This window comes from Grus americana, chromosome 2, assembly GCF_028858705.1.
Source record: "Grus americana isolate bGruAme1 chromosome 2, bGruAme1.mat, whole genome shotgun sequence".
NCBI lineage: Eukaryota > Metazoa > Chordata > Aves > Gruiformes > Gruidae > Grus > Grus americana.
The window spans coordinates 168,039,614-168,066,208 of NC_072853.1; the positions used below are offsets into that span (position 1 = coordinate 168,039,614).

Here is a 26,595-nt window from a genome sequence, read left to right on the forward strand (position 1 = left end):
AAGGCGCGGGGGAGGCGAAGCGAGGCGGGGAGCGGCGGGAGCGGCCGGGAAGATGCTGGAGGCGGCGGCGGCCGAGCCGGAGCTGGACCCCGAGGACTTGGTGCACTTCTCGGTGGGCGATTTGCCCAGCCGCGGCTATGGTGTGATGGGGGAGATCCGGCGGCAGGGCAAGCTCTGCGATGTGACCCTAAAGGTGCGGCTCGGCCCGGCCCGGGGGGGTGCTGAGGGACCCCCGGCCCCTGAGGGAGAATTCAGGGAGAGCTGAGGGAAAAAAAACCCCGGGTCCTTTGGCAGCTGGGGCCCTCTGGGGTGCCTGTGGTGAGGGGACAAGGCGGGGAAAGAAAGGGTGCCTTTGGTGGGGGTGAGAGGGGAGCCGAGGGCCCGTTTGGGGGGGCAGGAGGGGGAGCCGAGAGCCGCCCAGCCCCTTTGGTGGGGGGAAGGGGGAGCTGAGGGCCCCCCCTTCCCTCCCCGTGGCGTTTGGCAGCAGAGAAGGGCAGTGCTGGGCCCCCCCCCCGCCCTTGGTGGGGTGTCAGGGGGTGCTGGGCCCACCCTGGGCGGGGTGTCTGTGAGGGCCCCTGGGGGTGCGGGGGGTGCTGAGCCCAGGGTGGGTGCTGGGACCTGCTGGTGACACCCCGTCACCTCACCCCGGGCATGGGGTGGGAGATGGAGTCTCCGTCTCCCTTGGGACCGTCGTGGTTTTTCCAGCGGCCAGGCAGAGTGATTCAACAAAACGTCTTGTTTTGGGAGGAAATGGGGCACCCCAGACACCCCACCCCCCCGCAGCCGCCACGTTCCGATGGTGGTCCCGGCACTGCGGAGTGCTTTGGGAGGTGGATGGGATTGGTGCGTGTTTATGGACCAACCTCTGCTCCAACCCGTGGGAGAAGACCCCTTTTGCCTGGGAAAATCTTTACTTTTTAAAACCAGCTCTTTCTGACATCAAAGAAATAATCAATAACCTTGGTAAAACCTCAGGAGTGTGTGCCGGGCTCTGCGGAGCTGGGCTATAAGGGCTTTGAGAGTGGCCCGTGGCCAGCGCCGGGCAGGAGACGCTGGAATCCTGCAGACCAGGAGCTCGCAGGCAGCGGGGTGAGCGCGACGTGTAACTCCTAGGCTTGATTGAGTCATTCCAGAATTAACTCGTAAAGTTTAATTAAATGGGAAGGTGTTTCCCAGCCTACTCGTGCTGAAACTCTTCACCTACCTCCCGCTGATGAAGAAGGAGCCGGCGAGGGTTGTGCCTGTCATGGAGATCCTCCTCGGTTTTACCTTCGAAGATGCAGTATTTGTGGTGGTTTGCGCCGTAACCTGGGGAAATTCTGTGACAAAACTGGTTTGTGATGGAGAGTGACGTTTTATTAGATTTAAACTTTGTATTGGTGTGTCTGAGGTCGCTTCGTGTTGCGGAAGGAGATTCTCAGGTCCTGTGAGCCCCGTGTCTCTGGGATCACGGTAGTGAGCAGGCTGTGAGCCCTCTTCCTGGGACTGCGTGGTCCGGAGGGAGACAATAGCGATGAGGTATACAACCCCAGCCTTATCTCAAAAAAAAATGCCTGACCATTGTTCTGCAAAACTCTTCTGAATAAGTTTTCCCATAGATTTACCATAGCAAAATGCTTTTTTAATCTTATCTTGCTTGGTATATCTTCCGTGGCAGGTTGGGAAAACTTTTAAAGCCTTGAGGGCTGAAGGAGCTCTGCAATCCGACCATCAGAATGAGTGCCCTGACGGCGCTGGGCAGCTTTGTGGATGAGGGCACCGTGTTGGCCCCGCTTTCTTTTTTTCTTTTATTATGTTTTGTTCAGGGACTGTTGCTATCTGGGGGAGGGTGCAGAGCCTTTCATCCCTACAAAGATTTAAAAATCTATTAAGAAAGATGTCTCTGTCGTTCTTAAAATGAGTCTTAACTTTCTCCGCTGTCTGGTTAATTCTTTATTATGCTGACGAGAGATCCCAGCAGCGACCGATACGTTTGGCAGAGGGCTAACAGTGTGTTTCCGTGTCGGTTCAAACAGCCTGGCTTTCCCTCGTACGCATGCAGCCTCAGAATCCAAAGTACTTTGTTCGTTTGATTCTTCTGGTTGTATAGAGTCATCGTGCAAAATATCCCACCTCTTTGCCATTTCTGCCTCTTGACAGCAGATTTCTCAGTGCCTGCGTGTCCCGATTGAATTAATGCAGCCTGCTGAACCCAAGCCAAGCCTTTCCTCCCCGTTGTTCAGTGCAGGGTGTCTTCTCTAGCTGCTGAATGTTTAAGAAGTAATTTTTCTTAGCTCGACTTTGGAGCTGGCTTTGAATCGGTTAGCCACCTTGAACGCCGCTGACGCAAAACGCGCTCTTCCCTGACCTTGCTTGGGAACGCTTTCCGCCTGCGTTGGTGAAGCTGTAAATCCAGGGCGATGCAGAAGGAGCCTGCCAAGTGAGTTGTCAAGCGGGGATGGCGTTTGAATACTTCTTACCCAAAATGACAGTAGGAAAAGCACCGAGAAGCATTTAAAGTCAATACCTGAAGGAGATTGTAGTGCGTCCCAATGCCCGCTGCGCCACTTTACCGAGATTGTTCTGTTTTTTTAACAGCTAGTAGGGCTCTATAAAGAAAAAAAGCTGCCAAACGCTCCTTTGGGCCAGAAGTTGGATTTCTTGTGACGTGACCGGCGTTCAGGCTCGCAGCTGAAATGGGAACAAGCAGCGTTGTTGCAGAGCGGTTCGGGTTTTTAGCGGCTGCTTTAGCGATATCAGTGTCGGGGTCAACGGCTGTAAATGATTCTCCCAGCCCACAGAAGTGTTTGCTGTACAAACAGGCCTAAAATTGTTAGGAAGCATCGGTAGTCTCGTTTGTTTGTTTTAGTTATTCCCCTCGTAAAGCCAGGCGAGCATCCATTCCGTAAATAGGAGGGGCAGAATTTGTTCTCCTTTCTCGGAAAGCGTCTTGCTGCAGTTCATGCCGCTCTGCGGGAGACGATGCTGCCTCAGCAGCATACGGCAGCTGGGTTTATGTGCCATTAAAAGCAAGAAGTGCTGATTTGACTGGCTCCCTTGGAGCTCCTATTATTCAAACTCAGCTTAGGCAAATCTGTCGCTGCTTCTCATGATTGCCCACGTGAAAACGAAGTTTCATGGGGCAGCAAGTGAGCTGCGCATCTTTCCAGCGGCTTAGGATGTGTTCATCGAGAGCCAAAGCTCCTTTCCTATGCGGATGGTTGAGCCTATGGATTTGAAAAGTCCTTTTCTATTTCTGTCTCTTAAATAGCTGCAGGTCAGAGCTCCTCTTGAAGATGTTCCATCACGGGCATCTGTCCTTTCAGTTTCCCTTTGGCAACTCTCTGAAGTGTTTATTTAAAGAACAATTTTAGGCTAGTTTGGTAGAAACAAATGCGAATAAACTGGCGAGAGAAGGGAAGCGAGGAGGCACACCTGATTCTATGGTTAGTTCATTTTTCTTTGGTGAAAGTAGGAATTTTGCTTACTAAAGCCAAATTTCTGCTACTGCTTTCTTCTCTCGGGATCGTTAGATTGTGTCTCAGCATCGCCTTGTCCGGTCTAAAAAAAAAAAAAAAAAAAACAACTGGCAAACAGAGTTTGGTTTTAACCTGACCAGGGTAATATTATGGAAAAACCATCCAGGTGAGACTTGAGCTTCTCTCCTTGTCCAGTATCAGTGGTGTTGGCAAAGCCAAAGTCTGTGATGGGGAAACGCCAAGCCTGGAGCAATCGTCGAGCATGCAGAAAGGAAGCGTCTTTACCGTTGGGTTTTTTTCAGTTTGGTTGGTTTTGATGCTTTTGGCTACAAATACGACTGTGTCAGGTGGTTTGAAGACAGGTAGGCTTATTTCAAATTTAGTTTTCAGTTTTGGACGGTACGCTTTGAAGTGTGATAGCAGACTTTGAAATCGGGGCATCCGGCAAAACCAGCGGGGAGGCAGCCATTCTCCCCGTACGTCCCCTTTCCCCACATCTGGGGCCAAACTGGGGTTTCCAGTGATGAACCGAAGTTTGAAATGTCTGAATTTCTCAGGCGTGAAATGGTTTGAGAGTGACAAAAGTCTATAAACGCGCTAGGGATAGCAAAACCTGCTGCAGGGAGATCGCTGGGTGCCACCTACTATGGGTCAGATGTTGTCGCAGTTACTGTCAGCAGGGTTTTTTGGATGAAATCGGTCAGGTTTGATTTCTGCGTCCACCAGTTTTTTCCCCAGGAGTGGGATATAAAGCGATTTCTTTCAGTTTGTCTTCATTTTAGGAGACTTTTGGGTTGTTTTCTGGCTGCCTTGTTTGCAGTGCTGCCATGTGCCTGTCCAGGCGCTACTCCTCTTCTCCCCGGAGCTCTTTTTTCCCCAGAGATTTCACTCGTAACGTCACCTTCTGCCTAACCGTGAGCTAGGAGTCTTCAGTTGTTTCTTCTGTCAGCGCTGCCGTTGGTTTTACCTTATTGATAGAAATCGATTCGCTTTTTACTAAGCTTACTGGATGAGAAAAGCTCTGCATTAAAGATTTGGGCCTCAGTACTCTGGTTTCCTGTACACAACAGCACGGTAGAACCTTTCCCACGTCTTTTACAGTGGGTTTGTAGTCGTTTGTTTTGTTTTTTTTTTTTTTTCCCTTGTGTGTTCTCAAAGCATTTTAAAGCTCACAAATAAATGTTGCAAAGGTGCAAATAATTTCAGTTCACTGAGGAATACGGGTATTTGGGGGTGTTAGTGCCTGAGCTGGGGACTCTAATCTGCTTTTTAATTGCAGAAAAGAAGCTACTCGATATTTGTGTTCTTCCTGAGCATTGTGTTTTGAAGAACAATATCCTCTCGAGATGAAAGTTGTTTTGGGCAGCTTTGTTTTCTGAGTTTACGTCTCTGCTTTAGGCCGAGGTACGAATGCTCTCTGGGGACGCATCGGCAGCTTGCTGGAAGCCTGTGGACTGCGCCACTCCGTAAAACAGGGAAGCAATACTCATCCTATTTCTTCATTGATAAATTCAGGGTGGGGGGAACAAATCTCTTTATAGCTCCTGCTCGCTCCGGTCGGAGTTGGAGGAGATCTGAGTGCCAGGCTGGCACCTTCAGCGATTTTGGCTAAACCTCTGTGAAAAGAGATAAGGTTTGTGCCTTTCCGAATCCTCAAAGAGCAGAGTTAACGTGAGCTCCTCTTTTTGTTGCTGCTCCTCGTTTGGTTTTGAATCACTCGAATGCCATATTTCCATGACTAACTCCACGACTAATTAGAACAGTCTCTTTAAAAAAATAACACAAGCCTGGCAAGTTAAAATCGTTCCAAGCTCTGGAGAGGTTATATTATTTGTTTCATGTACAATCCGAATCGGACTGACAGGTGATAGTCCTGTGGGCTTTCCTCCCCTTCTAATCACAATTTTTCCAAAGCAGACTGTTAACTCAAAACCCTCCAAACTCGAACAGAGGCACCCGAGAGAGCTGCTGCCGCCAAGCAGACGAAGAGGTGGAGGAGCCTCTCTTTGTCCCGTGGTGGCAGATAAGTGGAATTCCAGACAGCTTAGGCTGCGTGCGTAATTTCAGCAGGGTCCTTGAAAACCCTGTGCCTGGCTGCTCTGCAGATGTTTGAGTACGTTTGTGAGATCCTTAAGGAAAGTGAGCTTAGGAGGAGAGAGAATATCTTTTTATTTGAGGAGCTGATAGATTTCAAAAAAACAGATAATCTGTTATGCACGTGAGACCTTTAGGTTAAGGATCTTATTTAAATCTTGTCGTACAGCAGTAACGAGATACTTTGGATTACGATTGGACTTGATTTTTCAGCTGAGGTCTCAGCTAGCGTAAAAGCTGTTCCCCTTATATAAAAGACGAGTATTTTTAGTGCTTCATTAAGACATTAAACCTGAAGCGTTAGCAGAATCCACACATTTCTGCACTAAGCTTTTTCCTCAGCTTATTGTCTGACTTCCAAACCCACTCACGCTGGTTTTTATTTGTTTTGCTTAAAGCAAAACTTGTCCTACAGCTTCAGGTGGCCTTCGGTGACCTGGATGTTTACCCTGGTGTCTGGCAGGTACTTCTTGCCCACTGAGGAGCAGGATGCTGTGGGATGAGCTCAGAGCAGAGGCCGAGCATTCTCCGTGTTGCCGTAAGGGAGACGATTTCCATGGGATGCATTCGTTTCCCCCGTCCCCACAGAAGATGGAGGGACCGGGGTCGAGCAAAGCAATTCGGCCTCTCTGAATCAGAAGTAAATTAGCCGGGAACGTGCGTTCGTGTCGGGATGTCTTTTCTGGTTCAAAGTAATTAGTTACCATTAGATCGTCAGGACTCTAATTAGCGTAGACCAGAAGGATGTTTGACTTAATGGGATCAGTCTCTTGGTTTTGCACATGCCGAGTTTGATCAAAACTCCTTCGCGTCTTGTTCGGCTGCTGTTTGGGTGGGAAGGGGTGAGTGGGGAGGAAGGGTATTTATCCGAATCTCTGGATTTTGATACAAGATCTCTTAAACTTTACTGTTTCGTTATCCTCTGCCTAGCAAAACTGTGCTACAATGGCTTGGCTTAATTTCTACTATGGCCTCTCTGACTTGAATGTCGGGAAAGATGTATTTTATTTTATTGAGAAGATCTTTGCAGCAGAGAACTCAAGAGACTTCTCAGCTACACAGTGTAATGATGTCGGGAAAACAATAGATGCCTTTATTACACCTACACCATTTTTTCTATGGAGAAAGCTTCATTGTACCCTGGAACTTGTTAACATTTTGTGGACGTGGGAATGTAAGGGAGAGCGTGCTTTTATTGCTCGTCTGGAGAACACGTTGGAAGGGAATTCTGTGATATTCATGGTCAGAAAGGATGCTTTGCTAGCAGTGGTTTTGTTCTCGTTTCTGTTAAACAGTAGCTTTTGCCTTAAAAGGCACCTAAAATTACATGTTGTAAAACAGCACATCCTTGCACGAAGGTGGAAATCTTCTGAAAGGTAAACTGTTCCGCTCGGGCTGTGAACGGGGTGACAGTCCTGCCTGAAGGACTTGTCCTCAAGCCACTTCCCTGTGAGCTTGCTGATGTGAAATTTCTGGGGTATTTCGCTTTTTGCTGCACATATAAACAGATTATTAACAGCTAATTCTGGCTTAGCGATGTGGGTATGAGTAAGCTTGTGTTGATTTCATTTGTGCCTGGACTCCAGGCTCAAAAAGTGAAAGCTAAATGAACCGATTTGCATTTAACTCAACAGGAGCGCCCGATTTCCCTAATGTCACAGATATTGTCCCAAAACAATCAGCTCTTGTGAACAAGAGCTTCCACCTGCAGCCGAAAGCTGAAATCCCCAACTGAGACTCTGGTTTAGATGCGCATCCCATGATGACACAGAGTGAGGAAGGCCAAATACAGAGTGACATCACAGCTTACAGAGATTTCTCGGCAGTTTGCCCCACGACGCTAGGTAAGGTGATAAAATCCTGCTGCCAGGAGGGAGCCGCTGCTGTCGGAGATGTCGGCTCTCTGGGTTGGTGGCATCCTTCTCTTTGGATACCTCAATCCTGGGGTATGTGCAGCAGGATATAAATATAAAATAAAAAGGCAAATCATTCATTTGAGACAACTCTTGCATACGGATGGAAAGGGCAACCCGTTCCAAAGGCTGCATGGCCAAGTTCAACCTGCTCTGTAAAATCAAAACAGGAACTGAGCAATCTGTCCCTGCTGGATGCACTTAGTGAGGACAAAAATGGGTTTTTTCTGAACCAGACAAAGTTTTTTCTATATTTTCCGATGTTCCGCTGGTACTTCCGGAATTAGCAGGCAGGGCTGTGATGGATTTTGGGCAAATGGAAAGCTGTCGGTGGTAGGGTGGAATGATACCAAGAAGAGCATGAGCTCTTTTTCACTTTCTTGTTAGGCTTACGTCAGTGTAGCATGACTCCATCAGGCGTAGGAAAGCCTATTTATTTGGTCATAAGGAAGGGAGATCATTTGGCTCTGGAGATAAGGAGCGCTTTTTGAAACAGAAGACTCAAGGATGAATTGAGGGGACATGTGCTGTGTGCTCCTTCTCGGAAGTATTTTTCATCTTCTACAGGAAAAACAGGTATTATCTTTCACCTGCAGCAAGAAATTTAGTTGTTCCTTCAGGACTTGCCATTAAGTGCTGATGGTATGAACATAATGATAGCTTCTAGACCAGAGATCCTAATTTATAAATCTCCCTGAGGGCCCTCTATCATTACAGGAACAAGTTTTAAAAAAAAAAACCAAAACCAAACAAACAAAGAATCAGGTTTTTTTTCTTGTCCGGTGCCAGGAAATAGTTTCCGTTCAGCTGGCGATCGCAGCGTGCATCAGCTCTGTGCAGCTCCGTGGCTCTCGCTGCTGGCAGGGGCCAGTCCCAGTCCTCCCCTTTCCCCTGCTACGACAGCAGAAAACTATTCCCTTTTTTGCATGACTTCTTTCTGTTGTATTTCCCTGACCGCTGAGTGCTATCCCCAGTGCAAGGGAAGCGGTTGTGAACTACGTGGCCTCAGCTGCGCCGTCCGGCTCTACCCCACGTGTAGATGGGGACCGAGCTGGGGCAGGAGGTCGAGCCCTGCGTGGGGAGCTGAGGTTTCTCCCTGCAGGTAACCAGAACGAGCTCTGTTGAGTTCAAACCCTGCCTTGCCTGTGCAGTGTCATCCCCGGTGCAGTTCATCTGTTAAATGGGGTGTTCCCCAAGGTGAAACCCTCTCCTTAATGAGAGGACATGGGGAACAATCCTGTCCCTTGGAGTCGCTGAGCGGCTTGGAGCCGGAAGGGTGGTGCTGCTGCCCAGACACAAGGTAATTCTTCCCTGTGATGATACAGTTCTCATTAACCCGTCGGGAATCTTGCTGAATGACTCTAAATGATTGCTTTTGCAATAACCAGGCGTATTATTTATAATGAGGCCGTTTGGTGGCAGCCCGTCGTGGGGTGAGATCACGGCGCTGCACCCCTGAAACCGGAGTGCAGTGGAAAGCTTCGGCTCTGCGCAAACTCTTGGACAGTGCTAAAATCTGTTGTGTTTGAACTCGGAGTCTAAAGCGTCTCTTGTGTTTTGATCCCTTTCTGCCTTTCCTAGGGAGAAATGCAGGCAGTGGCGATGCAGTTTAATATATGCATCCCTCAGAGAGGCAAGGTCAAAAAAAAAAAGGCTTGTGCTGCGAGCAAGAGAGGCAGAGGTCTGGAGCTGCAGCGTCGAACTCCTTGAAAGAAAAAGGGTAGGCGGTCGCAGACGGTATTTATCTGGTTCGGCGGTGATTTTATCGGTGACTGTGTACATGCCGTGGTCCTTCACTGCTGCCCGGAGGGTGACGGCACAATGGCACGCGGAGAAACGTAGCGCTGGCAGAGGAGGTGGGAAGCGCTGATGGACCTTGCGCTTGGGAGAGGGAAGGACGAGCAGGGCTGGTGAGCTGCTCGAGGGTTGGGAATCCTGGGGCACAGCAGGCTGGATAAATCCCAGCAACTGAAATCAGTGAATTTAACAGGGGCTTAGATGGCTAGCCAACACCTCGATCCATTTTTTTAAAACTAAATCTATTTTTAAAATAAATGTCAAGCTGGTGTTGGTTTTGTACGTTACAGATATTTTCCGAAAGGGAGGGCTTTTTCTGATTGTTGGGTAGCGCTGTCAGCTTGTTTGTTTTGAGTAAATACTACTTTGCCGTTGAAATTGGTGTTAGCTTCAGCGACAGGGTTAACGTTGGTTAGAACTAGAGGATCGCCGTTTCCATTTGAAGCAGGTGTTTCACTTTAGTAGGTGCCTATTCAATCGCGATGCTACCTTTTTTATTTTTAAAAAGGTGAAATGACACTTGAATAGCTGTGATTTTTGGCAGATGGTGTTTGGGTGGAAAGGAAATTCAGCTAAAATGTTTTTCTTGCACGCTCAACCGCATTCTGCACTGCCTGGATGGGAACGCTCCTCCAAACACGTCTTGTACTTAAGAGGTGTATTAAACCGAAGTAAATACTGCAGTTGGACTGACGTCCTTCCAGGCATCACAATGTCCTTCAGAATTTGAGAGATACGAGGCCTCGTTCTTTCACCTTGTTCCAAGCCAGGGACATATTGAAAGCAAAAATGGAGCTTTCCAGTGTTTTGGGATGTTTGAGACACCTGGGAACAGGTTTCCCTGCAGAAGCTGGGTGCTGCAGGCCAGCTCCTGATTGGTGACTCCCAGCACTGCTGTCCTCTGCCCTTTAGTTGAAAACATTTTCAGGAAAAAAAAAAAAAAATCTTTTAAAGAAGAATTGCATCTTTCATGAAAGAAAATAGCCTGGAGTTTTTAATCAGCCTTTGAGCAAGAAACAGACCTCCCTTATGCTGCAGGCTTCATCTGTGGGCCTGTATCTCTCGCTTTAGCAGCAATGTCTGTCCCCCAGCTCCAAAATGACGCTGGTAACGCTCACGTCTAAGCGCACGTGGCAGCGAGGAGCTGGAGAAGTAACGAGGACAGGCCAGGTCCTGCCGCAGAGCTCCCAGAGTCCTCCTCTGGCACTGTGTGCGATGCACGAGATGTGCGGCATTAAGGTATGTCAGTAACAAGAGCCGTTTCGTTAGCTTGGCCGGTGTTTATTCCTCCTGTCGGCAGCACGGCTGGTGCGATGGTTCATCCGTGGGGTAGGAAGGGGCTGGGAAGCGCCGGAGCTTGCCGAGCAGGTCCGGCGTTGCTGAGCCTCGGGGCTGGAACGTGGCCGGGCTGAGCAGCAACTTAGTCATCGCGGTCAACTAGGTTGCAGCTGGTCGTGTGTAAACCTTTCCCTAGGGAGAAGTCCCAAACAAAGAGCTTCAGCACCCGAGTCTCCTCCTTCACCTTTCTTAATGCCGTGGCCCTTGTGCTTCTCGCAGGAGCCGCGCCTCGGACGCTAGCTCAGATGGAGACACGGACCGAAGCAAAGTTGTTCGTGTGTGTATGTGCTCGGCTTGGCAGTCAGCCATGCGGAGTAAGGAAGTGAAAACCCCACAGCCGTGGACACAGAGAGGTTTTGTCAGGGGTGCACAGGTTCTTGAATAGCTTCCTTCCTCTTACAGGCTTTTCTCATTAACCTCTGTGTACCTATGAGTATTTTTAAACATCTTCTGTTAGAGAGGCCAGGCTGGAGTTTGCACTCGCTTACAGGAGGCTGTGTAAATTCCGGGTGGGGAACCTGCTCTGCAAAGTCTGCTCCTTGCCAGAGATGCCCATCCTGCTGCGTGCACGCAAGGAACCTGCCGATGGTTTGGCACATTGAGAGAGCACAGGCTGTTACCTTGGTCCAGCACGTGCTGCTATAGCACTGGTAGAGCCGTTGCCTTAACTTCCATGCTTGTCCTTACCACCTCGCTGCTATAAAATATCCATCCTCTTGCTTTCGTTACCTTATTCTTTTCTGCTTCTTCCCTCTCTCTCTCCTGGAACATCATCTTAGTCCTCATCTGCCAAGCCAGCCCTCTTATTCCTGCCTATCTCCATCGTGGTGTGGCTCCTGCTCGGCTGTCTCGGGAGCTCGTCTCCTTCTGTCCGTGCTGGTGCAGGAGGTGGGGGTAAAGCACGAGGTGAATTAGCGTCTGGGTTAGCAGAGAAAGGAACAGAGCAGCAGAGTGTCTGTTGGTGTTTGTGGCCCAGCTCTCTGAAGTCTTGAAGCCTTTGAGATGTTTTACATGTGGTTTTGGGTTAGTAGAAGAGATTGATATTGGGCTTTACTCATCTTGAGCTAACAAATCATTGTACAAGTACTTGTGAGGGAATTTTTTCCTGTGAGCTGTAACAGTCCGTACCATTTCACTTGCTGCTTTTGCTCTGGGCATTGGGAATTCTGCAAAATCACCCAGGGAGGAATAACCCCAGCACCAGGACAGGGTGGGGGTGATCTGCTGGGAAGCAGCGCTGCGGAGAAGGACCTGGCAGTCCTGGTGGACAACAAGCTCTCCATGAGCAGCAGTGTGCCCTCGTGGCCAAGAAGGCCAACGGTGTCCTGGGGTGCATGGAGAAGAGCGTGGCCAGCAGGTCCCAGGGAGGTTCTCCTCCCCACCCCCCTGCTCTGCCCTGCTGAGGCCACATCTGGAGTTGTGTGTTCAGTGCTGGGCTCCCCAGTTCAAGACAGATGGGAACTACTGGGGAGAGTCCAGCGGAGGGCTGCGAGGATGAGGAGGGGCCTGGAGCATCTCTGGTGTGAGGAAAGGCTGCGAGAGCTGGGGCTGGTTAGCCTGGAGAAGAGAAGACTGAGAGGGGCTCTCATCAACACTTATCACTACCTAAAGGGTGGGTGTCAAGAGGAAGGGGCCAGACTCTTCCCAGTGGTGCCCAGCGACAGGACAAGGGGCAACGGGCACAAACTGGACCACGGGAAGTTCCATCTGAACATGAGGAAAAACTTCTTCCCTCTGAGGGTGACCGAGCACTGGGACAGGCTGCCCAGAGAGGTTGTGGAGTCTCCTTCTCTGGAGAGATTCCAAACCCACCTGGACGTGATCCTGTGCAACCTGCTCTGGGTGATCCTGCTCTAGCAGGGGGTTGGACGAGATGATCTCCAGAGGGCCCTCCCAACCCCAACCAGTCTGGGATTCTGTGAATCTGTAATCCCGGCAGGGTGGACAGCGTGGGCAGGGGTGCAGGCACACCTAAGCTGAGCAGGACGGAGGCAAGGCTCTCCAAACACAGCCAGGCCGGAGCAAGCCCTGGAAGCTGTTTGACCAGATGTTTGCAGCAGGATTTTAACTTGGGAAGCTCGGGCAGAGCAGACTTGCCCCCTGCACCCGAGGCACACAGTGCCAGGAGCTGACCACACGCTAAATGTTGTTGTGCAGGCAGGCATGCACAGCGAGTGCTGGGTGGTCAAGCTGGTTTTTTTAAAAAAAAAAAAAAAAAAAAAAAATCTTATAACAGCATTTGTGGCAGTTGAGTATGTGTCTGTTTAAAAAGGAAAAAAAAAACCAAAACACTTGCAGCTGCATCTTGTGTAGTGCCCAGTTCCTTTTTTTTTTTTTTTTTTTAATGTGTCAGGAATTTTGCTTTCTAAATTCCCAGCAAGTCGTGTTTACTGGGTGTGAGAGCTCTGGGCCTAGAGGGAGAGGCAAGGCATCGTTGGGAACCGTGAAAACCCCGAATGCAAACAACATTTTTGTTAATAAGCTGCCTAGACATGCAAGGGTGGTGAAGCTTTTTGTAGAGAAGTGCAGAAGAGAAGAGCTTCTTGGATGACCTGGAGAGTAGAGGACCTGCTGTGCCAGCTTGTTTGTCCTCGCAAAACAAAGCTCAAATGGGAAAATCTTGCTTAAGTGGGAGAAAAAGGGCGATTCTGTATGAGCTCAGATGGGCATAGAGTGGTGTGAGTCAGGTTAGCCTGGAAATTGGGGGAAAAAAACCTCTGAACCAACAGGGAGAAGTAATCAGAGCAAAGATCTGTATAATGCAGAAGAGCATAAAATATTGTATAGCATCTGCAGGGGCGAGAAGTGGAATTGGAGATGCAAGAAGCCCCTTCCAGGCCTTGCTCTATAGCTCGGGAAGGCTCTTCAGAGGACACACATGTGAGGAGGTGTATCGGAGCTGGTGAAAGTGAGCTTGCGGAGATTTAAAGATGAGCCCGTGAGCCTCTAGGTTATAGTGAAGGTGACTGGCTGTGAGCGTAAGGTGCAGGTAGGTGATGGCTGCCCAAGAAGAAAAGTGCGTGGGATTTAACCTGTAAGCCGGTCATCGGTTCAGAGGAAGAGCTAAGGAAGAGGAAACGGGCGGCTGGGTCACCCAGCTTTTAGTTCTGCAGAGTAATCGTAACCTGGGAATTGCGTTGAGCCGTCGTGGCTGTGCTCGGGGTGTCCCGGGATCAGACGGGTGATGCAGGATCGGTGATTGCCAGCTGGTAGGGGCAGCGTGTTATCCGAAGCAGGGCCACGGGGGAACATTTCCTGCCCCGAGCGGCTGGGGGAAGCAGATCTGGGTTTGAAACCTGAGTTGATTTGTGTAAACATGTGGTTCTGTGGACCTGGCCGTTCTGTTAGCCATCTGGAGATGTAATACTCTCTTATCTTTGCCTGGTTGACAGCTCATGGCTGCTTATGAGGCTGGAAAACTGGATTCTGAAGTTTGAATTTAAGAGACGGGCTGCTGTCCTCTTTGCAAATGGAAATTGTCCAACTTTCAGCCCTCGGTCACCGCTGGGCTGGCGGAGCGGTGTGCAGCGAATCATTTGGACCACGCGGATGGTGCTGACCTTCCCTCTTTCCCCTTTTCTCTCTTTTTAGGTAGGGGACCATAAATTCAGCGCTCACCGGATCGTGCTGGCAGCTTCTATCCCGTACTTCCACGCCATGTTCACCAACGACATGATGGAGTGCAAGCAGGATGAGATTGTCATGCAGGGGATGGATCCCAGGTAACGTCCCCAGGCACGAGGGTATCCAGAGAGCCTCAGCGTTGCGCTTGCAAGGCTTGAAAGCCTACCCTCTGCGTGAACAGCACTTAGAAAAGGTTTTTTCTTTTAATAGTGTCCCCTGCTAGGTTAATTGTTAATAAATTCTGCTCTTTCTTCCCCTTGTTTAGTGCGCTTGAGGCTCTGATCAACTTTGCCTACAATGGTCACCTGGCCATAGATCAGCAGAACGTCCAGTCTCTGCTGATGGGGGCAAGTTTCCTGCAGCTGCAGAACATCAAAGACGCTTGCTGCACTTTCCTCAGAGAGAGGTAAGGGGTCATCTTTGGGCTGTGCTTACTGCTCCCCAACAGAAGCAAGGTTTTAGTCATCTGTGTCTGCCTTGGGAGGGAGCGAGATGTCTCCTGCCGGTGTGCTAAGGAGGTCTGTGTCTCCCGAGACTCGCCGTTCTCGTTGCCTATAAAATAATTTGTCTGGTTTATGAGATGCTGCAGCCAGGACACAGTATAAAGCCTTGGCCAGCCATGGGAATTAATACCTAGAACAAAACCGAGCGACCATTTCCTTTTTTGAAGAGTGAGCCGGTTACCCGCCGGAGTGGTGCATGACTGCCTCCACTGCTAACGAACCCATCGCAGTAATTACCCTTTCTGCTGTTGCGTGTGTAAGAAGGGAGGAACAAAGGGACTCCGTCAAAGAGCCGGACAGGAAGCTGTGGCAGAACCTTAAATTAATCCCAGGTTTTTCAATTCCCTTGCTGGTGTTTGGCTGCAGGATTGTTCCAGCAGCACGATCTGGAAACCGAGAAGCTGGGCTGTTCTTTGGAAACGCACCACACGCGTCTTCAGATCGTGCCAGGGAGTTTTCCGTGTTTAATTCCCCCTCCCTTCCCCGGCTTGATTTCTCTGCAGCTGTTCATTGTATTCTGTGGTGTGATATTAAACATACCTACCAAAGAAATGGAACATCTCAGCCAGTTATTTTTCTTTGTTTCTAAATAGAGTTATCCTAAAACCATGGGTTGGGGAGAAAAAAAGTGTTTTTCCTCCGCGTTCAAGATGTCTCATTTTTCAGTCCCCTGTGCATCCTGACTTTCTGCAGTTTGTTTGAAATTAAATTATGTAAGACTACGGAGTATTCATCATTTTTCTTGCAAAAAAAATTTTGAGGTACTGGATGTGACACCAAACTGGAAAGAAATGGGTTGCATAGGTTTTGGGGGGTTTTTTTGAGTCCTTGCTAGTTCTAGGTAGTTGTATCTATATCTAGATTAAGCAAGGTGATTTGGTTTCTCAGATTTAGCTGCTACAGTTCTCCCAAATCTGCCAGGAGCAACTGGGTGTCCTAAGTCAAGTCCTGGATTTGAGTGCGCAGCTGCTGCTTTGATTAATAACAAGAAAATTGGTGGATTTTGACCATCCTGAAGAGCTGGAGCACGCACACTGAGCTCGTTCTCAAATGGAATTAAGGTTTGGGATGTTTTTAGAGCAGTAACCAAGGGCGCTTTCCCCAAAGTGGACACGAGCGATGTCACATCCTCGCACTGTCAACAGCTCAGCCTGGTTTTTGCAGACCCTTAGACACTGAAACCATCAGGGCCCGAGGTATTTTTCCCCATCTAGGTAGTATTTAGTTTAGTGTCTGTTGATTATTGCCACAAAGCAACACAACTATCGGCTCTCGTTGCACAGTGACATGCCTGTATTGGGCAGGGCTTCTTGTTTGGCCAGGAGCGTCTGGGACACGTACCTGTTTCTGCAGAGCGTGTGACTGCAATGAATATCATCTTCTCCGCCTTCTTTGTGCCACTGAACGGCTTTACGCGGCGGCTGTTTGGCTGTGCTGGAGAGAGGCTCAGATCTGCAGCGGTACTTCTCACTGTCTGACCTCCAACTGCAAAAGCATCTTTGGTGCTAAAGCCTCCTTAATTGCAGGAAATGGCTTGATGAAGCTGTGGCGGATGCTGTTCTGTGGTACTTAAAAAAGATGTAAGATGAAAAGCAGAGACTGATGGTTGGTATTTGCACGATGTGCTTGAATCCAGCTTTGTCTGATACTGGAGTTAAAAAAAATAAAGGTGCAGAACCAAGGGAAGATTTTTAAATTGTGGTTTCCATCCCCTGCTCTGCTGTGGATTCACTTTCAGATCTCTGTGTACATATGTTCAGCAGTGAGCTGGAGCCTGCCGTTGTTGCAGAGGACACAGCTGTGGCTTTCACAGCATCACATATCCTCTGAGGCTCATGTTGCTTCGCTAAACCTGTTTATAATTCTTTCTGTCCTTCTATAAACTGACATTCCTTTTGCTCTCCCTTCCCAGGCTTCACCCTAAGAACTGTCTGGGAGTGCGGCAGTTTGCAGAGACGATGATGTGTGCGGTGCTCTACGACGCTGCCAACAGCTTCATTCACCAGCACTTCGTGGAGGTATCCATGTCTGAAGAGTTCCTGGCACTGCCTTTTGAAGACGTCCTGGAGCTCGTCTCTAGGGATGAGCTCAATGTGAAGTCTGAAGAGCAGGTGTGTACCTGGCGTGGGGCTCAGCAGAGGCAGTTTTTCCCTTGGAGGGTTTTTGATTGCTTGGGATATGACCCTATTTCTGGTCTGAATGAAGCTGAGAAGATGTCCTGGCATGGTGGGGACACTGAGAGCTGTTAGACAAAGCTACGATGACTCCCTGAGCCCCGCTTCTCTGTGCTGCCAATGTTACCTTGCCCTGAGAAATGCCTGCTAGGGTTTCTCCAGACCATAGATTTTGCAAAATGTTGTTTTGAGGTGTTTTGATTCATCGGTGACAGAGGTGGAACCTGGTGGGTCCTGAGGACCTTGAGTTGTGCCCCTTACTGTTGATAAGTCACTGGTCCCGGCGAAAAAAGGCTGAGGGTGTGGGCTCTCTCATGGAGCTCGTGTTCAAGTTCTGAGGAGAGCTTTTGAAGTGTAAAGAATAAAATGCTGCAGCACTCACAGCAAATAATGAATGTTCCGATGAATTTGCCATCAAGAGGCTCCTCTAGACCTGCTTGTTCCTAGAAGAAACAGAAAGCAGGGCTGAACAACTTTAAGGTGTTTCAACAGCCTTGACAATCCATCAGTGGTGGGCTGACAGTCTGCAGGAGAAACAGAACCTCTCCTCGAGCCAGGAAATCTGTCCTGCTCTTTCTGAGGAGGTTACGAAGGAGGTGACAAATGAAAAGCAGACCTACAGCTGTCTCCATGTAGGGTAAGAGAGTGCTTCATTAATCAGGCTCTGAGATGCCGCTGGAATAGGGAGGGAAGGGAACCTGCGTCACATTCCAGCCACGTTGCTATATCGCACCACCGGTCTGTCTCCTGCTGGTTTTTTCTGAGTGGATCCTTTGTGGAGGGAGTAGGAGTCCAAAGAGTCCGTCCCTGGTGACGTTTCCTCATGCCCCCTCTTCAGAAGTGGCCGTTAGTGCAGTCCAGCCTTTCTGCTGGTCATAAAGCACCTCGTAGGATGGAAGTAAGCTTTTTTTTTTTTTTAAGCTCACCACGGTCCTGCTGAAGAAGTACTTTTACTTTGAAAGCCTCAGGAATGGTGATGTGAGAGACTCCAGATCTCCAGCATCAAAGAAAGACTTCAGGAACTTGTTGGGGTCAGTAGTACTGCTGGACTTTTCTCTACCGCCACAGGAGGGCAGCTGTCCTGCACGGTGGTGGCCATGACCACAGCACCAGTTCTCCTGCAGCTTCTGGGAGACCGCTGTGGGTTTGTGGTCTCCCTGAGCTGAACCTGTGAAGAGCGATGAGGCTGCAGCGTGTGATGTTGGCCTTGGAGCGTGACCTCTGGTCAGCGTGACTGCTGGAGACACTGCCCGGTGGGGTGCTCTGCCTTGGGCGACAGTGATGCGCCTGATTTTTCACACCACATCAACAAGATTTTGCATTCTGTCCCACCTCCGCTAACAAAACGCTCTTCCCAGCCCCCTCATCTTCCTGGAAACGTTCGTACCAAACATACCGTTGTCCCATGGGACGATAGATCCGTATTATCACAGACTAAGTTGGAGGCAGAGAAAGCAATGCTGAAGCCCAGCCACCTGAGCATCACGCCACGGGAGAGCCCTCTGGTGCAACGCAGAGCATCACCGGTCTGTCCTGCGACAGTGTCATCCGAGATCGGGGAAGATCTTTGTCAATATGGGGTTTCTTTTCCATCAGATGACTGGCAGCAGTAGGAACTTGCAAAAAAAAAAAAAAAAAAAATAAATAACCACCCCAAACTCCAACTTGCCGTGCCTCTCTTCCGTAGGTGTTTGAAGCTGCGTTAGCCTGGATACGGTACGACCGAGACCAGAGAGAGTCGTTCCTACCCGAGCTCCTGTCCAAAATCCGCCTCCCCCTTTGTCGACCTCAGTTTCTCACTGACCGCGTGCAACAAGATGACCTGGTCCGCTGCTGCCACAAATGCAGGTGAGGCTTGGACATGGCGTAAGGAAACCACCCAGGGGACGGTGGCTTTCAGTGGAAGTAGCAGGAATGTGTTTTAGCGGTCTCAGAGACTGAAATTCTCTCTTTCTGTGGGCAGAGCACCTCACGTAGCAAAAGAAGAAAGCACCCTCCCCAGTTTTAACCTGGCAGCAGGGCCACGTTGCCTTCTAGGAGAGTTGGCCATGGGAGGGGGAAAGTCAGATGCTTAAATCTGCATCTGACTTAAGACAGTCAGATTTCATCATATCAGCCAAACTCTTTTTAATTACTTGGTTTTGATTTCAGGGATCTAGTTGATGAGGCAAAAGATTATCACCTCATGCCGGAGCGCCGGCCGCACCTCCCAGCGTTCAAGACCCGTCCTCGGTGTTGTACCTCAATTGCAGGATTGATTTATGCTGTTGGAGGACTTAACTCAGCAGGTACCTTGCATATCCGCTCTCCACAGCGGAGACCGTAGCGTAGTTTGCTGGGTGAGGGCGATGGGATTGTGAACTTCCCCCACGGGAAGCGTTGAGCACATTTCTCCTCCTCCACGCAGCGCTTTGACCCTTCCACTGAAATCCTCGAGGCGGCTGTGCTGTAGTTTAACAGCTTCCAGCTAGAAACTCTGTCTAGGTCAGGTTTATTTAGGCCAGCTATTCTTGTGTATCTTAAAGAATCAGCATTTTGAGGACAGTGTCCTTGCCTATAACAAGAAGCAGAACTTGGAGGTATCTATGTGATGCTGTTGGCGTTGTGGGATCGCGCATGTGGACGCAACGTGCTTGTGTGAGCCTAGCCGTAGCGTAAAAAAGGAGGCAGAAAGCGTTTGTGAAACTCTCAGCGGAGCCTCAGACAACCTGGGTAACCTGGGACGTGGGGTCTGAAGAGCGGGTGCGTGCTGGGTGGGCTTTGCACCGCGGTTGCCCACGGCACAGCTGATTTATCCCGTGGAGAAGCTGCCTTCCCAGGACGCAGTGACGCCCACAGATGTGCCACTGTGGGTCTCTGCTGCCCCTCTGAGGTTATAGAAGGTCCCACTGCCACAGCCTGGGACTTGGCCAGTCTCACTGTGTGGGGCAGGGGCGAGCTTTGGAACGCTCCACAACCCTCCTGCGTGGCGGAGTGCAGTTTATGTGAATTCTTCGGAGCTGGCTTTCTATGTGGCTGAGCAGAGATGTGGCTGGGAAATGCCTCTGACTTGGTGAGAGCAGAGATCCCGGAATAGGACGCGCGAGATCCCGTCCGTTCTCCCAGAGAAGAGTAGGCAAAATTCCCAGTGTCAGCCCCATCCTTGGGGTCAGAGCAGCGACCGCTTATCCCTCGCGTGCCTCTGCTACGGGCGAACTTGCTAAAGCAGTGTTTTATCGGGTCTCCCTCTTTTAATTTGAGTAGCAAATTTTTATGCAGGTGACTCGCTGAATGTGGTGGAAGTCTTTGATCCCATTGCCAACCGTTGGGAGAAGTGCCAGCCGATGACGACGGCCCGGAGCCGAGTCGGGGTAGCGGTGGTGAACGGATTGCTCTACGCCATCGGCGGCTACGACGGTCAGCTGAGGCTGAGCACCGTGGAGGTTTACAACCCAGAGATGGATTCCTGGTCCAAAGTAGAAAGTATGAACAGCAAGCGAAGGTACGTGTGGCTCGTTCTGTGGGAAGGGGACCTTTGGAGCAGGAGGAGAGGGGGGAAAAAATGAGGTTGTAGGAAGGCTGGAGGTGTTGGGTGGTGGTGGAAGGCGAATGAGAATTTCCTGTGTGAGGAAGGAGCAAAAGACAAAGGAGTGGAGCGGTGTGGAGGCAGGTGGGGTTTGCGTGGCCGCGTTTGGGGCAGGCAGGTTGGGCTGATTCTGGGTGCTGCTCGCTGGTGAGAGGGGAAAACTCTCAGCAGCTCTAGAGAGTTGAGCTGTCACAGCACTGATTGAGGAGGAAAGCTGTTAAGACCTCGGTAGGTAAAAAGCAGCCGAGCAGCATGGGCTCTAAGGTACAGAGGTCTCAGTTTTGGTGGCATCAAGGAGTGAAATCAAACTAAAAGAGAGTGATAAAGTTCTGCTGGTGAGCTCTGTTTGAATCGGAGTCCCAAAGGAGGTGGTCAGAGCCCCGCTTCTTCATATCATGATAGTAGATGGTGGGTGAAGCACTGCTGAGCGCTGCGCAGGAAACCCCTGTGCTGCTAGGGGTCAAATATACCCGTTTTACCATCCCTGTCCAGTGCTGGCATCTTCTTCCCCTACCAGAAAGCATAAAAGAATCAGAGTTAGGAAGGAGAGGAGTATTTTTATCATCCAGAGAGGAGTTTACAGCTAAGCAGAAGGTGTTTCTGCTTGATGAACGGAGCTGCACAGTTCCCGACAGCCTGGAGGCGGCTTTGTGGTTGGGTTTGGGAGCTTACCCTGCGTCACTTTGAAAACCCACCTATTGAGTTGCGTGGTTGTCCCGTCCTCCCCACCGCAACGTGGTAGCCGCTTCCATGTTTAAACATCTTCCCAGCATCCAGGGTTTCTGCTGCGGTTTTCTTTGCGCTCGTGCTTGGTCACCGAGAGTTGTTGAATTGTTCAATTTTCTGCAAGCTTTGCAGCACTTCTTTACCATAATGGTTTGTCTGGCTTGGGTTTGGGTTTTTTTTTTTTTTTTTTGTGGTCCAAGATGTTGATCGCTTGGGAAGAGCACGCTGCGAGCAGCTGAGTACGTGAAATCCTAGGCACAAGGCTCCGATTTGAGGCGGAACAGCTCAGTTTTTCCATAGCGATGAGGTTCCCGGGAGCCTCTCCCACAGCGAGAGGCCGTTGCTCTTCCACGATTGGGTTGTTCTGCCGTGAAGTCGAGCAGAACGGCCGTCGGGTGCTCTTGTGCAGAGGAAGATTTCGGGTATTGTACAAACTGCTCGGCTCCGGCTGTAGCGCTGGGGTTCTATCGCTGACGATTGTGTCGCTGAGCTCTTATGACTATGATTTCAAGGTGGGATTCCAGTCTCTTGTCTGAAGCGTCCCGTTTGATAGCCTTTGGGAGCCAAAGACGTGATTTCCAAGGTGTAATGACAGGGTCAGGCGCCTCAGTTTAATGAGCTTTACGTTCGACAGCAATTAATGCATTTCCTGAGGCCGTGGCCCTCAGGAGGGGCCTGGTCATCTCCCACCCACGGCAGCGGGGAGTCTTTCATGGGGAGACTGGAATTGCCGGGATTTTGACCCATGATCCAGGTCAAAATGTCTCCGTGTGTTTTAGTTTAGCCCCTTTGCTCAGGAAAACAGGGTGTGCTCGTGCCGCAAGCGTCTCTCGTGTCCTTCGAGACCCGACGCTCAGGTGGGATCAAGCGGTTGAGCAGCCTGGGGGTGAAGCCAGGGGAAGAGGAGAAGGTTCGGAGGGGTGAAGGAAGTGACGGCAGGCAGCGGGCGAGGCAGGCTGTGCAGATTTACCATCTTACGGACGATGCAGCAGCATCTCACGGGGTGTCGCTCTTCGTTGCAGCGCGATGGGAACGGTGGTGCTGGATGGCCAGATCTACGTGTGTGGCGGCTACGATGGAACCTCATCCCTCAACTCCGTGGAGTCCTATTCTCCAGAAACAAACAAGTAAGAGCTCTTCACGCCCTGCAGCTTATCCATCCGTTTGCTGCTAGAGTAGTGCCGTGGCTCCACTCCGGGCTCTAAAAGGAACACAGCAAACGATGTGGAAAAGCCTTTATAACTTGGCAGCGGAGCAGCATCCCTCCTCGCAAGAGTTTACCTGGGTGCAAGCCAACAAAACCATGGTTTAAATAAAATAGGCGGTGAAAGGAGAGTTACGGGAACCCAGTCCTAATAAATCCGATCGAATTGAAATAATCCGCGCGTGCCGTGCCTGCAGGCCCCTCGCTAACCTCTCCCTTCTCCCGGCAAGGTGGACGGTGGTGACCCCCATGAGCTCCAACCGCAGCGCCGCTGGAGTCGCCGTCTTCGAGGGCCGGATCTACGTATCGGGAGGGCACGACGGCCTGCAGATCTTCAACAGTGTAAGTCTGCGGGGGCACGGGTTCCTGCAAGCCTTGCGCAGAAATTAATGGGCTGCGGGTAGCCGAAAGGTCAGGCTGGGGCCGGGATGGCTCTGTGCCCTTTCCCTCTGCACCCAAAGGGCCGTGAGTGTTTGCACCACCGAATTGTGTCATTTCACGGGCCCTTTTTCTTGCTCGGGAAGAAACGAGCTAGCCAAGTACCGGAACCAGACTGGAAGCGCTGCTCTTCTTCCCCAGCACCAAAAGAAGCAAGCTGGTGTGTTTTCTTGTCTCCCTACTTCTTCACTTTTTCAATCATTGTATCGTTGCCTCCCTTTGAGCTCTGAAGTATCCCAGATGTCAGGCGCTCGGCTCTGCTTTCTGTGCCTGTTCCACAGCTTCGCTTTCAGAAAGGGATTAGCTCTGAAAGAAGCTTCACAGCAGGGGGAGTTGGTGATACAGGCCAGCTTGCCCTCTCCCACCTGCTCCGCCTTTCTGGGTTTTTTCCTGCTTGTTCTGTAAAGAAAAACCTGATGCAGAACAGAAAAGACTCAGCAGCGAGAATGCGGGGAGCAGTATCTGAATTGGATCCGTTACTAACGCGCTGCTCTCAGAAATTTGTAATAAAGGCTTTGTTGGAAGCAGCAATAACTATTTCTGCCTTGCTCAGCACATCGGGGACAGGCTGTTGTCTGCAGCCTGAAGCACCCCACAGCCAAGAACTACAAATCTGCTTGTCTGAGCTCGTTCCCGAGCGTGACGAGTTTGGAGCGGTGCGGGAGCCCTTGCAGAAGGGATCCATCTAAAGGCCTCTCTAGAAACACAAGGGATACAAAATAGGGGTTGGTTGGGTTTTTCCCCCCCCCCCCCCGAGCTGCCAGATAGTCCTTCTACAAAGAGAGGGAGGAGATGTCAAGAGGTGGAAGAGTGGAGGAAGTTTCTGGAAGAGGAAAGGGAGAAACCGTGCCCTTTGCCACGGGGTGCGGGACGTAGGCTCGAACTACGTCGGGAGTGGTGGTTGTCTGATGTGAGAAACCGGGAAGTTTGAAGCGTTACAGCTGGGATCTGCTGCCCGGAGAGAGTGGGGAGTCTCGCTTAGGGTGAGGGGACGCGTAGGGGATCGCTAAGGACAGCTTGGGCGCGCACCAGGTCTGACGGAGCTTTGGCTGGCTCTGCCTTGGGGCAGCGGCGTGATCTTGGGTGCGTGAGGAAAATTAATCCGTTGAAATCGAGACGCAGTCCCCTAGGAATTGAATTTCTAATTGGAGGGTGCTCGGTCCTTTTGGTGCTGAGGCTCAGATGCTTGTTTAAAACACCACGCAGCAGCTGATGAAAGGGGGCAGAGGTAGAGGGAACACCATCAACGCTGCGTTCGCTGTGGTCTCTCCCCATTCACCTCCTCCAGCTCGCCAGCGAGTTACGGGGCTGAGGTCGGAGGGAGCGGGGCGAAACGCTATGGCTGGTGCGATCCAGGACGTTAGAAAACCTTCGTAACAACCTGAAATCAAGAAACAACCCCCAAATTCCCCGGCCAGCTTGCGGTTGCGTGTTAAAAGGGCCCGTGTGAGCTGGGGCGGGGGGGGGTGGGGGGTGGTCTCGGCGAGGTTTCCCCTAACGCCGTTTGCTTTCTGCGGCTGCAGGTGGAGTACTACAACCACCACACGGCTACCTGGCACCCGGTCGCCAGCATGCTCAACAAGCGCTGCCGCCACGGAGCAGCCTCGCTGGGCAGCAAAATGTTCGTCTGCGGAGGTTACGACGGCTCGGGTTTCCTCAGCATCGCCGAAGTCTACAGCTCCATGGCGGATCAGTGGTACCTGATCGTCCCCATGAACACCCGGAGGAGCCGCGTCTCCCTCGTTGCAAACTGTGGCCGTCTCTACGCGGTGGGGGGTTACGACGGACAGTCTAACCTCAGCTCGGTAGAAATGTACGACCCGGAAACGAACCGCTGGACGTTCATGGCCCCGATGGTGTGCCACGAGGGAGGGGTCGGCGTGGGCTGCGTCCCCCTCCTCACCATCTGAGAAGCAAGCGGGGGGTTTTTTTTGGGGTGGGGAACCGATCTTTTCAACGACAATCTGAGGAGAGGTTCAAAGAGCGTGACAGCCGCAGAGGTGCGTTTCCAGGTGCTCAAGTGTCATTCACAAACACACAAAAAAAACTCGACAAAACAATCCCCGCCCTTGACTTTTACTCCTGAAAGATCAAACGCATCGAAATACGCCGCATCTACGCGCTGGTGCGAGCGAGGAGCTGCCCGCCTCCCTCCGTTAGCCTTTCCTCGGAGCTGCGGCTACGCCAACCCTTCCTCTCGCCGTTGGTTTTTCCAAACAGCCCTGCGGTCTCCGCTTTCGGCTGCGCCTTTGGGAAATGCTGCTGTAGGCCGGGGGAGGGAGGCAGGCTCAATTGCGACATAAAAACGGCCGCTTTAATGACTTTGAAAATACGTCCGCTCCTTCCATCAGCGGCAAAGCGACCCCACGATCCCCCCTGAGGGTTTGGGCAGCGGCGATGTGGCTCGCTGCTGGGCACGAACGGATCTCGCCTGGTTTATTAAAACAGAAGAACGACCAACCGTCGGCGTCGGTTCCCGGACCGCATCCAGGCCCTGCGTTTCGAGGTGCTTCTTACACAAGCCGTCGGCGGCTTCTCGAAGTGGAGCTGTGCTTTCTTCAGCTCGATGGGGAAAACTTCTCCACAAGAGCCGCGTGATGGAGAAACTAGGAAGGGGGAAAGCCAGGCGGTTAAACCATCGAATCGTTGTAGCAAGCTTTGGAGGAGAAGGCCGAACGTAAATGACACTAAACAACCCTCTTGGGATTTCAGAATGGGAAACAGGCCACGGTGTTAATTCTAAAGGTGGCCTTTAAATTAAATAGCGATCTGTTTTCAAAGGTGATGGGTAAGAGGGAGCTGGAGCGGGGCAAAGATCTTTCAGGAGGGGCAAGAAAAAAATCCGTGTTGAATTTGTCAGCTCTGGAAGGCCACTGCTGTGCCGGTGCGGGCAGCTGCCATCCCCGGGGGGGAGAGGGACGGCTGCAGGCAGAGCGCAGGCAGAGAAATCCCGCGCAAGGGTGACCATCACTGCGAAGGGCCGGGGGGGAAAATCACGTGTCGGCAGAGCTGGCGCAGCCACGGCCCAGGCAAGATCGCCGCTTTTTGGTATTTTCTGTTTTGCTACACCAGGAAAGGTCTTTGCGGTGGGTTTTGTGCCGGGGAAACTTTCTGCAGGCGAAGGGCGGCGGGGCCAAAGCAGCTGCCCGCCGTCGGCAGCGTGCAGGCAGCGCCACAGCTCCCTGCCTTGCGCGGTCCTTGCCCGCATCAGCTCTCCAGCGCTTCTCTTGCATGAACGTGAACCGCCATCCCTCCGGGGCTCTCTTCCACGCCTGCGTCCTCCCGTGCCGCCCTTCGGCAAAGCCATACCTCTTCACCGCCGTCGAAAGGGGCAGGCAGGGACAGGCAGGTGCAGGCAGGCACCGGCTGCTGCCACCCCTGCGCGCTCGGGCAGGAGGAACTCGACACTAATCCCGCCGGCAGCAGCGAAGGGACGGGGATGTGGCCCCGTGGCCTGCCTTTCGGGGGGCACGCGGAGCTGGATGTTCACCCCAGCCTCCCCCCCGCGCGTTCTGACCCGACTCCTAGCGTCGCTCGGGGTTTGAACTGTGGGTGTACATGTGGATGTCTATATATTCAGGTACTATGTATATTTTAGGTATGTATAACGAGCGTATCCAGCTATAAATGTGATTTGTCAGTACGTATCGATTTCCTCCGTCTGTCCCTCCTCGGAGGGCAGGACCGCGGCGTGTTTTTTCCCTCTCTCTGCCGCCGTTCCGCTGGTTCGAGCGCTGCCGGGGGGCTCGTGTACCTCGTGC

General features: G+C 51.2%; 2 protein-coding genes across 3 annotated transcripts in view; one reads left to right on the forward strand and one right to left on the reverse strand.

The window, feature by feature from the left end:
* Positions 1-1,533, reverse strand: part of KIF9 (kinesin family member 9) — a 29,395-nt gene extending 27,862 nt beyond the window's left edge. Inside the window, exon 1 of the mRNA XM_054818674.1 lies at positions 1,205-1,533. The gene's annotated coding sequence lies outside the window, so the exon portion shown is untranslated. The remainder of the gene's footprint in view (positions 1-1,204) is intronic.
* KLHL18 (kelch like family member 18) lies at positions 1-26,474 on the forward strand. 2 transcript variants are annotated; one of them, XM_054818682.1, is made up of 10 exons: positions 1-193; positions 14,192-14,322; positions 14,490-14,630; positions 16,640-16,838; positions 18,589-18,749; positions 19,053-19,189; positions 20,160-20,382; positions 22,215-22,319; positions 22,627-22,738; positions 24,358-26,474. In XM_054818682.1, exons 1-10 carry the CDS (start codon positions 53-55, stop codon positions 24,742-24,744), a joined length of 1,737 nt encoding a protein of 578 aa, XP_054674657.1. In that variant the 5' UTR covers positions 1-52; the 3' UTR covers positions 24,745-26,474. The 2 variants fall into 2 exon arrangements, with proteins under 2 accessions (XP_054674657.1, XP_054674656.1); XM_054818681.1 differs by having other exon boundaries at positions 2-193; positions 20,145-20,382.
* The last annotated feature ends 121 nt before the right edge of the window (positions 26,475-26,595 follow it).